The following is a 15746-nucleotide window of genomic DNA, read 5'->3' as shown; positions in this document are numbered from 1 at the left end:
ATCAGAGGGATGGAACACCTCTCTTATGAAGGCAGGCTGAGAGAGTTGGGGTTGTTCAACCTGGAGAAGAGAAGGCTCCAGGGAGACCTTATTGCAGCCTTCCAGTACCTAAAGGGGGCTTATAAGAAAGATAGGGACAAACTTTTTAGCAGGGCCTGTTGCGATAGGACAAGAGGTAATGGTTTTAAATTAAGAGAGGGTAGATTTAGACTAAATGTAAGGAAGAAATGTTTTACAATGAAGGTGATGAAACACTGGAACAGGTTGCCCAGAGAGGTTGTGGATGCCCCCTCCCTGGAAACATTCAAGGTCAGGTTGGACGGGGCTCTGAGCAACCTGATCTAGTTGAAGATGTCCCTGTTCATTGCAGGGCAGTTGGACTAGATGACCTTTACAAGTCCCTTCCAACCCAAAATATTCTATGATTTCTCAAGAGCCCTCCTAGCCTTAATTATTTCAGAAATTATAGCACCATGGAAAAGAAATTTCGTCAGTAAAAGTGAAAAGATAACATATTTGTGTGGGATATAAATAGAAGCATCAGAGACATCCCTTGAAATAAAGAATAGTTAAAAGGTCCATGGCAGAGGTGTGTGGACAGGTTGGCAGTGGGGGAGATTTCCTGTGCTGTAGATGTACATGGCACCACTCTCCATAGTATCAAATATCTCTGAGCATTGCATCCAAAACAGGCAGGGAGAGAGACAAAAGTGTTATGTTATGTCACCATGTGTTAGCACACTGTAGCTTGAGGGTATGTAGGGGGTGTAAATTACAAGCCACTGAAAAGGAGGGGTCCTAATGGGAATTCGGACAGCCGCTGTCTTGAGCAACAGGCCTCCTGCAGTTATATCAGAAGATAACAATATATCAGCCATCTGCTGATGCACAATAAATAACATAAAAGTATTTTTCCTGCAGGCTGCAAGCTTCACTGATAACTGGATAGCGAAAACTCAGTTGAGTGTATATCCTGTGCAAAGGATGACCAGAATTGGTTTGACAATCAGGCTGAATGACAAGTAGTCAACAAAAATTGATTACAAAGTCATGGAGAATTGGAAAAAAAAAAAAAAACCACCAGACCACAAAAAAAACTTGAAAGAGGGAAGAATATTTCCTTACCCAAGCTAGATACAAACCCTACTGGATGCTGACATGTTCTTTTCTATTATCACTAAACACGGATGGCTCAGTAAGTGCCATTGTATCCACTGAGTCAATACTGAACCAATATTACAGCAGTAAAGATTATATTTAATTATACTGGCTATAATTAAAGCACTTAGAATTACAGTAGTAATTATATTTTTATACCTGATAATTTAAAGAGGGACTTATCTTCCCCTGCTCAAAAATTAGGTGCCTAGTTTAAGAGAATTGCCCTTAGTACTTGCTGGATAAAGAGAGGTATCTCCAAGGCATGATTCACCTCGTGTCTCTTGGAATAACATAAATTACCTTCTGTGGGTCTCTTTCTCTCCACTGGCTACAGATGGAGTCTAGAGGACTCCTAGAGAAAAACCTCGAGTTTCATATGGGTAAATTTAGATGAGGTAATGACCACCCTTAAATTGCTTTCCATTTCACAAGAGCATTGGCACTTGCTTCAGTGTCTGGATGAGTTCAAATGGATGTATTTAAAGGTGAGGATTTCAGCATTCCTGGAGCTGTGTATGAAAGACTGTCTCCCACAAATTGTGCTCTGTGTGTGTCAACACAGAGAAGGTGGATTTTGGACTAAAGACTGTAAATGAATAATTCATTGGTAAAATAATCTTTGGGAAAAAGGATCCTGGGGGACAATGAAGAACTTCTTCCTCAATGGACAGTGCTAATTAAGTGATTTGCAGTAGCCTAGATGGGTGCCTCGATGGGTGCTGGGAGGAGGTGGACAAAACTGTCTTAGTCATCAGCAAAGGCTTGTTGTTAGGTAACATTGATGGGAAGACTTAGCCTCTCTCAGTCATTCAGCTGGGAAGATAATTTCATGGAATCATGAAAAAATATAAAGGAATTTCAAGACAACATCTTAATCTACATATCTGCTGTGAACAACTTAATAGTTATTTCCTCCTGTCTGCACACTCATTTTTACCTGGCAAATTTTCATGCATTTCAAAGGCTAAAAAAAAAAAAAAAAAAAATCGAGAAAGGATAAGGGGTTTTTGGTGTCATGCAAACAGTAGCTTGCACAGAGACTCTTCCCATTAAAAAGCACTAGGTAATATTAATAACTAGGTCAAATAGTATTACCAGTACTAAGGTAAGTTCTCCTTTTAACAGCAACTCATTTGGGAGCAGCGGCTGGGTTGTATAGGGATTGAAACTGGGGTCTAATTGGGTTTGGTTACCAAGCATGGTGAGTGCATGGGACTTTTGGTTCAAGCTTAAAGTGGTAGCACAAAGACAGAGAAAATACACCAGCCTAGCTGACCATCTGCAGTATTTTTTCCAAGACAAGGGACAACTCTGTTAGGCAGCAATGCATGCTGGAAGCTGAAACGGCCCAAATTTCTCACCTTTCATTTGTTTGCTTGGTTGCTGATGCCAGCTGCAAAGGGCAAAAGGATGTTGATGTGTCATTTCTACAGACCACAAAAGGCATGATGGATCTTCTGCGTCTCTCCAGGAATCATTAATTTTCACTGACTCTTCCCTGGACTTCAAACATGGGAGCTCCTCACATTGGTTGTCTCATGCCTATGTTCTCCTTAGGCATGAGCAGAACCCACTCTGAATTTTAGTTATTTTCTAAAATAGGTTTGAATTGTGATGATTAATTATCCAAGACCCACAGAGAGTTTCAGGTCTCATTGATTTCAGTGGAGACCCAATGGCAGAACATCCTCTTCAGCAATTAGAATTGGGGATATTTTCATGTTGTATAGTCTGTGAAGGCTTTTTTCACACGTTCCCTCCCACCCCTGCACACACACACACACATATCTACACACAAACATCCTGGTTTTCTACAGTATTTTTTAAACTGAAGCCCAGCTCCAGGTCATTGTAGAGTTTTTGATTTCCCTTTATAATGAGTATCTAAGTGAGGTATTACACTGATGCTGGCCATGCAGCGTTACAAGACAGAGGCAAAGAACAAAGAAAATACTTTACCGTCTTCAGAGATGATAAATCTGAACAGTGCAGGACACTTGACAAAGACAATTTCACCCACACTTGCAGGTTTCCAGCATGTAATGTTGTCCCACATTCCTGGGCAACCTATAGAAGAGAAGGAAGGATAAAATACATCAGTGGTGGAAATCCATTCCTTTCTTCACACTGTTACTGCACTTTATAGTTGGTTCTTTCTTCTATCCATAAAAATGCGCTTGTTTAAAGTAACAAACAGTATCATTTTCTAATAAGCTTCCCCTGGAATAAAATAATTTTCATTCATAGGAATAGCATAAAATACGTAGTTGCATGGCGCAGTAACAGCCAGACTCTACTCTCGCAGAATACGACTTTCTTAGTCCCACTTAAATCACTTGAACATATACCAGAAACAAATTTTCCCTTGAGCATGAAATCTGCTGCCATTTAGCTATCTTTCAGTAATGCCGGATTAAATCTTTTTTTATTTTTGGATCACATCTTTAATTTAAATTTTATAACTTTCTATTGGCTCTAATCCTTGTCAAAGGTTGGGTACTGGCACATTTTGGAATTTGACCCAGGGAGATGACTAGAAACTGAAAAACAGATTCTGCTTCATCCTACAGTCAGTTTTGTGGACACATGAGGGAAGCTCACCTCTTCCATGTTGTTTATTTTCTTAAAAAAATATTGGGAACAGAAATGTCCTACCTTAGTAAAGAACTGTTATGACATCATTCATTATCTTTACTGCAGTCTTTGCTCTAGAGAATATAAACTCACAATGTCAAAAGGATGATTTTGACCTCTAATGATTTCTTGCATACGGTAAAGACAGAATCAGGCCTTTAACAACTGTTCAGAGATTGAGCTTCAGGTAACAAGCTTTGAACTGAAGATCTGAGTGGTAAAGACCCAGCCTCCTGTTACATGCATGCAGAAGGAGGTGGCGATGGGATTGTGGATGGGAGTTGTCTTCTCGGGATACAGGAAAAATTCAGGTCCTATGTGCTATTATAAATACAATACAGGAGCCCAGCTCCTGCTTCTTTCTGATCACTGTGTCAGAGACATGACAAACTATGACTGGCTTTCAAGAAGCATAAGCCCTCCTGTAATTCTGTAAACCACCATCTTACTAGCTCATAAACCTAGAAGACTTATCCAGTGTACAGAAAAACTCAGAGCAATCTCTCAAATTTCCTACCAATGTTTAAAATAATGACTTAGTGAAGGAATCTCAAATGGGAATCATCTTCTACCTCAGCAGGAAAAGAAAGAAAAACTAAATATCTCCACTACTCATTTGCATTTGATGTTGATATCGAGCACATAATCTTATCAACTGTTAAAAGCCGCAAGCTCCATCATTTTCTAAGTGGTTTTCCGTTAATATGCTCTCTCTTTGACTATGTGCCAAGAAAAATAAGATCTTCAGTAAAAGCAGCTAGTACTTCAAAGTGTCATACTTTCAGACTGGCACAAGTACAATATAACAAGGTATGGGGGATCAACTTGTAAAAACAGTGTGGGCTTTATCAACTTTGGTGATAGTAGCAGATTTCCATCAGTGGAGAATGTATGCTCACAGGACTGGAATTGGTGTATTTTTTTCCATCAGCTTCAGTGGCAGAGAATCAAGCCCTACATTTTCTCACAAAAATATAAGCCAGACACTAACTACCGTGTGTAGTGAGTAGGGCAGTTCTGAGTGATAGAGTGTTTGAAGAATTAGGTCAGTGTCAAACCACACTGTTACGATGTTACAATGATGGCATACGCTAAGCAGTTGATAATCATTCTTTCAAATTAAAGGATACAGCATCAGATTACATAATATAAATTAATTACCATATAAAATGCTGACCTATTAGATAAAAATCCCTCAGCTTTGCCTGACCCACCAAAATACAATATTACTGCAAAAGTTCTCATTAAATCATTGCAGGAGCTGGAAAAAAGGAATCCTTTACATTTCCCCCTCCTCCTCTCTTTTTTCCGCTCCTACCCCAGGTTGTTTCCTTTGCCAGATGAGGATCTCATTGTATGAGTACTGTGATTCTCAAACATCTCCAAAAGGCTCAAAGACTGGGGTTTGAAAAGTTTTGTGATACAGTTAGGGTACTAAAGATGGAAATCAAGATCACATTGAGCAATATTAGATTTTATTGTCTTTGATAGCTAGTGTCTGTCCACACAGTAGGAACTGTATTTACCATATAAATCTGAAGACATGTAGTAATAGGTTTGTAGTTCACTGATGTATGGCACTCTGTACAGAAGTAAAGGATATGTAAATATGCATGGTAATGAGACATTTGCTTACAAGAGGTGTTAGAGACAATCAAAGTGGCTAATGAGATCTTCTGAGAACCACTTGCTAGCCTTGCTTCCTTAAATTAAATGGGTTTGATAGCAATAGGGAAAGCTTTCTTATTTATTATTGTTACTTCAACATCAGTTGTCTTCCAAACACTGGGATAGCCATAGATACTGCAAACCAACCTAGAAATGCAAGGAAATCCTCAGACTGCAGAAAAGAAAGTGTGGACACGGAATAAATATTTCATAGCACTATGTATCAAATTCAGTTATATCAGGTGGCTGTTTTTGTGCTATACCATGCAGAGCTAAAAAATAGCCCCATTTAAAAAGACATTATAAATTCATTGTGCTAGAAAGCACTGATGTGCTGACATTGGAAGAGAGAAGCATAGAGTCAAGTAATTTGCCTTGGTTACTAAGATAGGTGAGCGATGGAGATTGGAAAGAATTCACTGTCAATGAGAAAGTTGCCTGATCCTGCCTGGAAAAGCATATTTAAAACAATTTGGAAGAGCAAAGAAAAAGACGACAAAAAAATTAAACGGAATAAAGGCCAGCGTGCACAATCCCCTTACATTTGTAAGCCATGCTACAGCCAGCAACTCCTGCTGGGTGAAATCTGCCCACAGAAATCCACGTGACTTGAGTGTGAAACTGCACAGTGGGGTTCTCCTCTGGCACTGACGGTATGTCTCCATTGCTGTGTAACGTAGGGATGCCCAAGCTAGCTTTGAAAGAGGTAGCTCAGATACTGCAAACAGCATGGTGCAGCTTCAAGTGGGCAAATTTTCCTGGTTCTTAGAATGTTAGATATCAGTAACAACAAGAAATAGTTTTAAAGAATGAAATTTTATGTGGGCCAGAGTGGAAAAAAAAAAAAAAAAAATAGTGGTCTTGCTAGTGGGTGGTCTCGCTAGTGGATGATCTTGTAAACAAGGCACTTTGCAGAAAGCACAAATTCTGCTTCCCTTCCCATGTCTGCATTGCAACCTGCAGACTGAAATTCATGTGTGGTAAACATTGTGGAATTCATCTCAGCTAACATAAGTGGTGTAAAGCTTGGCATCTGGTCTTGGGTAAGTACTTATGCCCTCTTTGTAGCATGGGCAGAAGAGTGCTTCATCTTATTCAGCTAGTTACCTCTTCTTCAATGGGATGGACGATCCTTTGGGAGCCCCTATTCCTTGTCACTGACTTTTGAGGAAACACAAAGGGATCATTCAACTATAGAATTAGTCAGGACTGGTTTAACTTCAGATGGCTAAAACTTACCCTTTTACCCTATTCAGCTGAGCAAAGTTTCCTCTGTAGTTCATGCAGAGAGACTTTCCAGATAGGGATAATCCCATTTTAAGGTGGCAGTGAATCACCCTGTAAAGTGTACTTCCATCTCTCCACCAACTACACTCAGTAGACCGATGCTAAGAACTAGCTTAGCCTAAACAACTACCTATTAATTGGCTGAAGCTTGTATTCCCCGTAGGGTCTATGTGGTCTTTTGGAGTAGATATGAACCAACTCCGCCCTCTGGGCAGAGGGCTGACCAGTGGCTATGCAGCCTCCCTTAGCCAGTTCTTAGCCGATCCTGAGTGAAGGAGTCCAGCTGAGGGTTGGGACATGTTACTGCAGGCTGTGAACGGTGCCAGCATAGCTGTGCAGCTCCCGAGCAATTCAAACCACAGGCAAACCACAGTGGATGCTTATGAAAAGCCACATGATCAATCCCTACATCTCCGTCTCAAGCTTCTTCTTGTAAAAGTGAGATAAAACTCGTGTTTAGACTGCAAGCTCCCTGTGGCAGGATCCTCCTTGTACTGTTCTTGTGAAATGTACTTCAAAAAAAAGAGTCCTGATTTCAGCTGAATCCACAATACGGATTTTATATGAATTTCATAAGAAGCCCATGATACCTAAGTTTAAATTCAATATTGTTGATGCTGAGGAGGGTGCCTCGTATACCTAAGGATGGATCTGACTTGGCAGCCACTGAAAAAGAACAGCTCTTTCAGAGAAAGGCCAAATTTCATAACAAGGAGGAAATTATGGATACTTGTCTTTGCAGCATCTTCTGACGCAGTTTTAAAATTATACCTAGCACTAAAACCATTCTAGTCATCCTTCCTCCATGGAGGTTCACACGAGCCTTGTTCCTGTCCTTCACTTCAAATTAAGCCTTTCAGAGCAAAACACTTTCTAACCAGCTACTCCTGTCAGTGGAAAGGCTCCCTTCTTACCTGAAATGTCTGGACAGGCACCAAGAGAAAAAAAAACCAAACAAACCCCAAACCAAACCATGCTGGCAGAATAGCAGTGATAAAGAGCTCTTCTGAAATTGCTTATGGTCCCTTATCTTCTTTTTCTCCTCTGTCTAGGGCTGTCTTGAGAGTCCCAGTTTTGATAGTGGCTAGATATAAAACCAGATTTTAGGCAGCCCCATAGCTGAAGTTCACCGAGTTCAAGGAATGGACCTCACTTTAAATCCACTGAGAATAGAGCCTGTTATCTTCCACCAACACGGAGTCACTATGTCACCAGGACTATGTACAAACTGCTCTTTTTCTATAGATTTGTGTCTTATTTTCTCATGATGCCTCTACTGCAATACCCTCATTTACACTTTCTATATTTAAATCTTCTTAACAGTATCCACAACATCCTCCCATGTCCTTATCCTGTCCCTAGGGCAACATGCCTCCTTCTCATCTCTGCTAACTTTTTTGGCAAGAGAAGGTGCAAAAGCAGAGACGTGCTTTTTGGATGGGAAGATCCTGTGTACCAATTCACTGCTCACTCATTCACTCCTCTTATTAAAGTGGGTAAGTCCTACCTGTCCCCCTCTCCATGACAATAATTATTTTCACATCTTTCTTGCACTCAGCACACCATTTTCACAAAACATACAAGAATTTGCAGCTTTGAGACTAGTGCACCTCTGTCAAATGTTGCTGACTTTATTCAGTGGACTCAAAATTATTGAGTGAAGGAAGGGAGTGAAAAAAGGAAAGACAGGACAACGCACAAAGAGATTTATGGATTCATACACAGACAAAAAGGAATAGACAAGAATTTGCATAGAATTTGTTTCCTTGGGAAATCAAGAAAAAATACATAAATGTTAGACTTCTGTATTTTTTATGTATGGAAATAAAGGCTTGAGATGAAAATCCATCCTTTTGGCTTACAGCATTCAGTTTGATTTTCAGTTCCTCTCCTCATTTATTAGTTTAAAATATCACCTTCAAGGTCATATTGCCTTCAGGAGAGTAATATCAAAGGAAACGTAATGTTACAAGCCAGCATATTAAACTGAATTATGCAATGCACAATAACTTTTAAAGGGCATACTACATATAAAGCCTTTCAGAGAGAGGGGGAATATAAGATAGGTGCTTTCTGTTCTTTCATAAATCTAGGTAAATACCAAAATAAATAAAGGCTTAAGCGAGGCCTGGGTATGAGGCCTAGATTTTCAAAAGTAATTGACATTTCGAAGTAAAGGTATCTTATAGGAGCTCCTATTACAGAAATGGTGTTTCGAGTTAGGCAGCAAACTTAAAACACTGTCAGATTCAATAGTCTGTTTTGAAAGTCCAGGCCATAAGAGAGTAGAAAAGAAACATCAACTGAAATTCCAGAGTAAGTTATAAAAAGGGGAAAAAAACACAAAGGGGGAAAAAACACTAAAGGAAGACATTCTATGTCAGAAAAGAGAATATTTGATCATGCACAAAGAAAGAAAAAAGTTATTCCTTCCTTAAAATGTCTTATACACAAAGGAAGCATGAAAGACCAAGTACAAGGGGAAGCTGAGCAGAGAAAAAGGAAAGGTTTTTTCCTTCCCAGTTATGCTCCCGATAGTTTTTGGAATTATTTGAAAAAAATCTATTTATTCTTTCAGCATATGTCATCTGGACCAGCTATTACACTAAGAATCTATTCCTCTATCCAGATTTTGCTACTGCTGCACCGAGATGCACCTTACATTGTCTAACGTGGTATTCATTCACCTTAACATTATAAAAGTTATATATATAAGTCTGAGCTAAGTTCTTCTACATTTCTTTTACAGTGCATGAAGAAAAACAGACACCTCCGGAGGGCACTGCTAAAGGGTTTCTAAGATAAATTATCCTCTGGAGATGCATATTTTCTTCCACTGATTAGAAAAGGCACCAAGAGAAAGCCTAATCTTAGGCTTAAAACAGCTGGAATTAGAGCAGAGGAATTCCACATGTATAGTCCAAGTGACTCAGCTAGGGCTGTACATGAAGAAAAATAAACTGTGGTCAAACTTACCAGCAGTTGGCCCACCTCAATATTTTCCATTACCTTTATCTAGATAACTGCTGCCCCTGTGTTGTGGTTTAACCCCAGCCAGCGGCTAAGCACCATGCAGCCGCTCCCTCATTCCCCCCCGCTCCCAGTGGGATGGGGAAGAGAATTTGGAAAGAATGTGAAACTCTTGGGTTTTACTCGTGGGTTGAGATAAGAACAGTTTAATAACTGAAGTAAAATATAACACTAACATAATAATAATGAAATATAATAATGAAATATAATAATAATACTAATGAAAAGGAGTGTAACAAAGAAAAAAGAAGAGGGGGAAAAAAAGGAAAAAAAAAAAAAAAACAGTGTTGCACAATGCAGTTGCTCACCACCCGCTGACCGACGCCCCAGCAGCGATCCGCCCCTCCTGGCCAACTCCCCCCTGTTGATATACTGGGCATGACGTTCCATGGTATGGAATACCCTTTGGCTAGTTCAGGTCAGCTGCCCCGGCTCTGCTCCCTCCCAGCTTCTTGCACACCTGCTTGCTGGCAGAGCATGGGAAACTGAAAAGTCCTTGGCTTAAGATAAGCGCTACTTAGCAACAACTAAAACATCAGCGTGTTATCAACATCATTCTCACACTAAATCCAAAACACAGCACTGTACCAGCTACTAAGAAGAGAATTAACTCTGCCCCAGCCGAAACCAGGACACCCTGGTATAAAGTTATGCAACACTATATTATGAATATCTAGAATCCATTGTTTATGTAATGATAATTATATAAATTATGATAGCGTTTTCTACTGGTACGTCATTATCAGTAGTGAGTTGTTTTATGGGATGACATTTTCAGAGATCTAAGAAGTACTAAGTGCAGCACTGTTTTCAAAGAACTATTAAAAATATCAGCTTAATTTATGAAAGAGAACATTGGAAAAAAATATTTGAGATATTTCACTTCTTATGTGCCAAGTTAATCCTAGATTATATTAAAAACTAAAAGTGAAAGAAATAGAAACAGTGGGTTTTCTTTGATTGGAATGATGGGTTTTATAGCACAACAGTAGAAATAGATGAGCTGAAGATAGCAGGTTTTAGCTCTCAAAAGATGAAGTGCATATGCTTTGCATTTGCCAGACAAATTGTATGTTTTAGAACTAGGAGCTAGTCTTTTTTACCAGAGTTCAACAGAGAGGATTTCACCTGGTTTGGATGTTCTGCATCACTCAAGCACCTTGGTTCACCTTCCGACCACCTTAGGACTGAGCCACACAAATCATAAATTAGAACTCTATCCTTATTCCTACTATTTTGATGGGGAAAACAGTAGATACAAATGCACACACAAGTCACTGTTTGACCATGATCCGTCTCAGAGGTGAAAAGAGAATGAAGATCTTCTCATTTGCACAAAAATTCAGCCATTAGAACTATTCTCCTCAAGAGGGTGAAAGGTTCTTATCTGTCTCATGTGAAACACACCTCAAAAGGAAAGGTTAATACCCAATTTTTTTTTTTCCTTGAACATTTTATACATGGCAAAGATCAGCCTTTAAATGACAGGAGCTGTTATCTATAATTAGAGAGGTATAAACCTTTTTTCTTCTTTTAAAGCTGTTTAATTCTTTACAATCACAGGATATTTATTCTAAGCTTACACTTATTGCTGTTCTTGCATTGTTACCTGCCAAGAAAACCTCATCCAAGAAAATCTCCAGAATCCTTTAAGTGCTGCCAACCAATTGGCCTTAGGTGAGCTTTGGAGAGTCTTAAAGGGAAACTTCAGTTTGGCAAAATCTGTGGAACATTTCTTTGTCTAATTATACAGAAGAGTAAAAAGCCAATAATCTGGGAAACGGAGAGGTGGGTTTTTTTTAAAATTTTCTTCAAATATAATAAAAAAGATTGGTTATTCATCTATGAGAAAGTCACCACTGCTGCTCTGGAGGCAGAAACACTCTGTGAAATTACTCAAAAAATTGCGAGATTTTATTCCAACACTGCTGGAGGACAGAATGACACTTACAAGCTGCCAGAGCCTGAGCCAGTGCCAAGCTCACCAGCTGCGGATAATCTGGTATCACTCAGGACATGGGTTATGTGAGATCATGGGGTACTGCTGGAGGCAGCCTTGCCTGGCAGCAGCTGGTACCCCTCACTTCTTTTATTGCTGGTGGCAGCCAAAACGACTGTCATTGTTCTACCCCACCGCCACGCCATTCTGACTCACTTCCCTCCCTTCTTCGGAGAAGAAGGGATCATGCACTTTTCTTTATCAACTCTATCTTCCATTAATTCTCCAAGCTGAGAGAGAGGGGAAAAGGGAGGCTATTCCACCAGTGCCTAGCAGGCTTTTCATATATCACAGTGCTACAAATTTTAATCCTTAAATGACTGGGCTCAGAGTCATTTCTGGAAAAAGCGTAGTAGAAATACTGGCTGAAGTTTGCAGAGTTAAGACAGAGTTCGAGAAGAAAGCAATGGAGTAAGAACCAGAAAGATGCGTTCCTCTTCCACAAAGCCTTACCTTCCTCTGTCAGATCCTACCCAAATGGATCCTCCCCTTCCCAGGCACTACCTACCCATAAAAAGTGATTGACTTAAGGACAACAGGGTGGAGCACTATCAGCTGTGTCTTACTTTTCTGCATAGTTTCAATTAACAATATTAACTAAGCCTACAATTGGTTGTGGTGATGGAGGAGCTGGATAGAAATAAATACCTATTATATCTTTATATATGTAATATATATAAAATATTAAATATAATATATTTTTCCCCCACAAGTACTAATGTGCCTCACAGCGAACCCTGAGTTTCAAGTAGGGCTGTAGGTAAGGAATCTTCCCAAGCTGTATAGCTGAACAGTTCATTACCACTTTCACCACCCATGGAGGGTAGTGATATTTGGCCCATTATGAGATTTATGGGCCTGTGAAGAAGACATCTGTGAAGATCACTAGGATAACTAGTTGCCATGGATACAGAGAAAGTAGAAGTTTTTTCAGTGTGTCTTTTTGGTGTTTTGGAGTCTGCATTCCTTTGAAAATGGAGAGAGGATTTAGTTGTGTGGAAGAAGATGAGAAGAAGATTTATTAGCAGGTCTCTTGAGCATTGAGGTTTCCCAGTAATAAATTCAGGGCTTCAAATCTGTTCTGTCACAAAAGAAAAAAACAGTAACATATTCCTTTGATTTGTTAGTTTCTGACTAATCTCACAACAGTACTGAAGTGGGACTAAAATGGGACACAAACCTTGAAACAGTCTCTGAGTGTGGGGTTACACTTCAATCTTAAAAAATCCCAATGTAGCAGAACAGAATTTTCAATGGGACTTATTCAGGCAAAGCCTGAGGTCAACAGTTGCCTGGTCAAGAACATCTGTCAGGAATTTTGACTTGTTTCTTAAAGGATAAATAGACCAAACAGAACAGACAGACATTAAACAACTGAAAATAGCAATTGACCTCAAGTCTGTATGACTGATTTCAGAACTTACATTAAATTCTGTTACACATATATTAAGTTCCCCCAAAGGAATTTACAAGTTATCATTATTTAGGTTTCATGGTAGCTCTTAGCATAAGAAGATTTTCTACTCTTTTTACAGCTGGAAAACAAAATAAAACAAAACAAAATAAATGATGACATTTGAAGCTAAACACTCTCCAGAGCAAGAGTTGTAACAGAGCTCAGAAGCAAGCTGCCCCTTCATATTCAGACTCCTGTCCTCCCCATTTTCTTGCTTTTCTATTGTTTATAAATAGAGTTATCTCAGTGGAAAAGGCACATCTGTAGTAGAAGATAACTTATAACAGATCTTGGCCCAAATTCATTCCTGATGTAACCACAGTGACGCCAATGTGGATACTCTTGAGAGGCATTTATTCCTTGTTTACTCCTCCAAATCTTCTGAGAATGAGAAATGACTGAATTAAATAACTTAATTTCTTCCAGTGTGCAAATTCCATAATCTCTCCTGAAAATTGTTCTAGTGGTGAGTCAAGCAATTCCTTATTAGAGCCCATGGAACCTTATGATCTAGTGGAGGAAACAAAGGAAATAAATACATGATAAAAAGCCAGTTCATACGCTATTGAAAGGCATGTTAACACGTTGCATTTCATACTCCTAAACAGGAAGGCAGAAGCTGTATTTTGTTCAAGCTTTTGGAGTAACTGAAAAAGAAATCTTGAAGCAAAGGTGTGATTCAATAACAGCGTCAGAGTTTAACACAGCTTGTCTCCTGTTTCATATTGAACTTCTCTGACTGGCCACAATGTATTCAGAGAGTAGAAAAAATAACACCGAAAATTAAATGTAATGCAGCCTCACAAGTATTTGCATACACTTGGGAAATTTTGGTCAGTATGAAAGAGACTAAAGGAAATTATATTACTATTCAGTAAGTTCGCAGCTACTAGATGCCTTCCTGTCAAAAGTAAAGATATATAAAGATATACGCCTTGAACTGGGCGGGTTACAATCTGAAGTCAGTGAAAAGGCAAGGTGAGGGGTATCAATAGATGAAAAGGGAGGTAGAGTGCATGATGAAGATGGACAAAGGAGATGCTAGTGAAACATGGGAGAACTATCATGATCATTCTCCTGGTAATGAACAGTGGATCCTTTCCCTTTTTTTTTTTTTTAATATTTTTTATATTTTTGTATTTTTATATTTTTATATTGTATAAGCTACAAAATACAAAATCTCCCAACAGCCTATAGCAAGGTACAAAAAAACAAAACCCATAAACATCATAATGAGACATAGGAAGAGGTCAGAAGTATTTCCGATGTTTAGATACATGAAACATGTTAGGTGAAAATGCCCAGAAAACCGCAGGAAGTGGACAAAGGAAGGCCCAAAATTACAGTGGTGGTAATGCAAAATCTGAACCACTAGAGACAAGATAATTCCCCTTAGCTTGCCTTTAGATCAGAACAAGTGTGGTGGATCTGTCTTTCTTTGTCAAAGGCTGGAAGGATACAGGAAGAAATGGGAAGCAGTCATTAGAGAGCGCTGAGGCTGCCATCACTACTTGATGATTTATGGTAGAGGATCAGTAACATCAGTAACATACAGAGATATGCATCCAACCTCCAACACTGCTGCTTTAGTCACTACCTCCATAAAAGGCATTACAGTACTCATTGCAGGAAGTGGTATTTTAGGAAGAATGTGGGTTTTAACCATGTTTGGGAAAAAAGTGTCTGCAGAACCTTATTTTCCTTTTGCTTACTCCTGTAAATGAGGAGTTAATTCCAGCAAAATCAATTAGTTTCTCCATGTATAAAGCTGCTATAAGTTGGAGACTAATTGGTTTAGAGAATTTAGAGATGGCTTAAAAAAGAAATATGAAAATGAATTAAGTATATTATTCCTTCTCCCTCTCTTCTTACTAGAGAAGGTTAAAGACCTAGTAGGAAGAGAAATTGTTCTGTGGTGTTGCTCACAAATATGTGTGGGCAGGTAATTACACTCCCATCTGAAGTAATAACTATGAAAATTTGCATACATATAATCAATATTCTTTTACTGGTGGTATTTATTAGAATGTGGAATAATTACGGGAAAACAGAAAATAAGCCTGAAGGGACCTGTGGAGGTCATAGAGATTATTCCCTGCACCCAGGCAAAATAAACCATAACTAAAATATCTAAAAATAAGTTTGGGAGTTCTCATTGTCTGTGACATTCTTATTAGCTGGACAAAGGATGAGAAAAGTACGTTACAGGGCACAATTCTGCACGCTTGAGCTATAGAGTAAAGGTCCAGAAACTTCTTTATGTTTCAGTCATTTGATGATTTTTTGACTTGCAGGGACTATGATAGCATCAGTGTTGTATAAAGATGGTAACAAATTTCTTCATGATATTCTGAGAGTGAACAGATGTCATATTACTTAGCAGATATAAAATTAACCCCTACTGTAAAACCCAGTTAGATGTAGAAGCTATTTATAGGTATCAGTATGTATTTATACAGGTATAAAGTATAGCTATATATTTCTATATATCCTCAGATAGATTACTCTGTC

General features: G+C 38.9%; 1 protein-coding gene across 1 annotated transcript in view; it reads right to left on the bottom strand.

Annotated features, from left to right (window-relative positions):
- The window catches only part of ADCYAP1R1 (ADCYAP receptor type I), a 152289-nt gene that overhangs the window by 58880 nt on the left and 77663 nt on the right, over nt 1–15746 (bottom strand). Inside the window, exon 4 of the mRNA XM_050891653.1 lies at nt 3121–3228. Within this exon, the coding sequence (XP_050747610.1) occupies nt 3121–3228 (108 nt within the window). The remainder of the gene's footprint in view (nt 1–3120; nt 3229–15746) is intronic.

The sequence above is a fragment of the Gymnogyps californianus genome, chromosome 2 (genome assembly GCF_018139145.2).
Source record: "Gymnogyps californianus isolate 813 chromosome 2, ASM1813914v2, whole genome shotgun sequence".
NCBI lineage: Eukaryota > Metazoa > Chordata > Aves > Accipitriformes > Cathartidae > Gymnogyps > Gymnogyps californianus.
The sequence above is the reverse complement of the archived record's forward strand: the minus strand, read 5'-3'. Positions and strand labels throughout refer to the sequence as shown.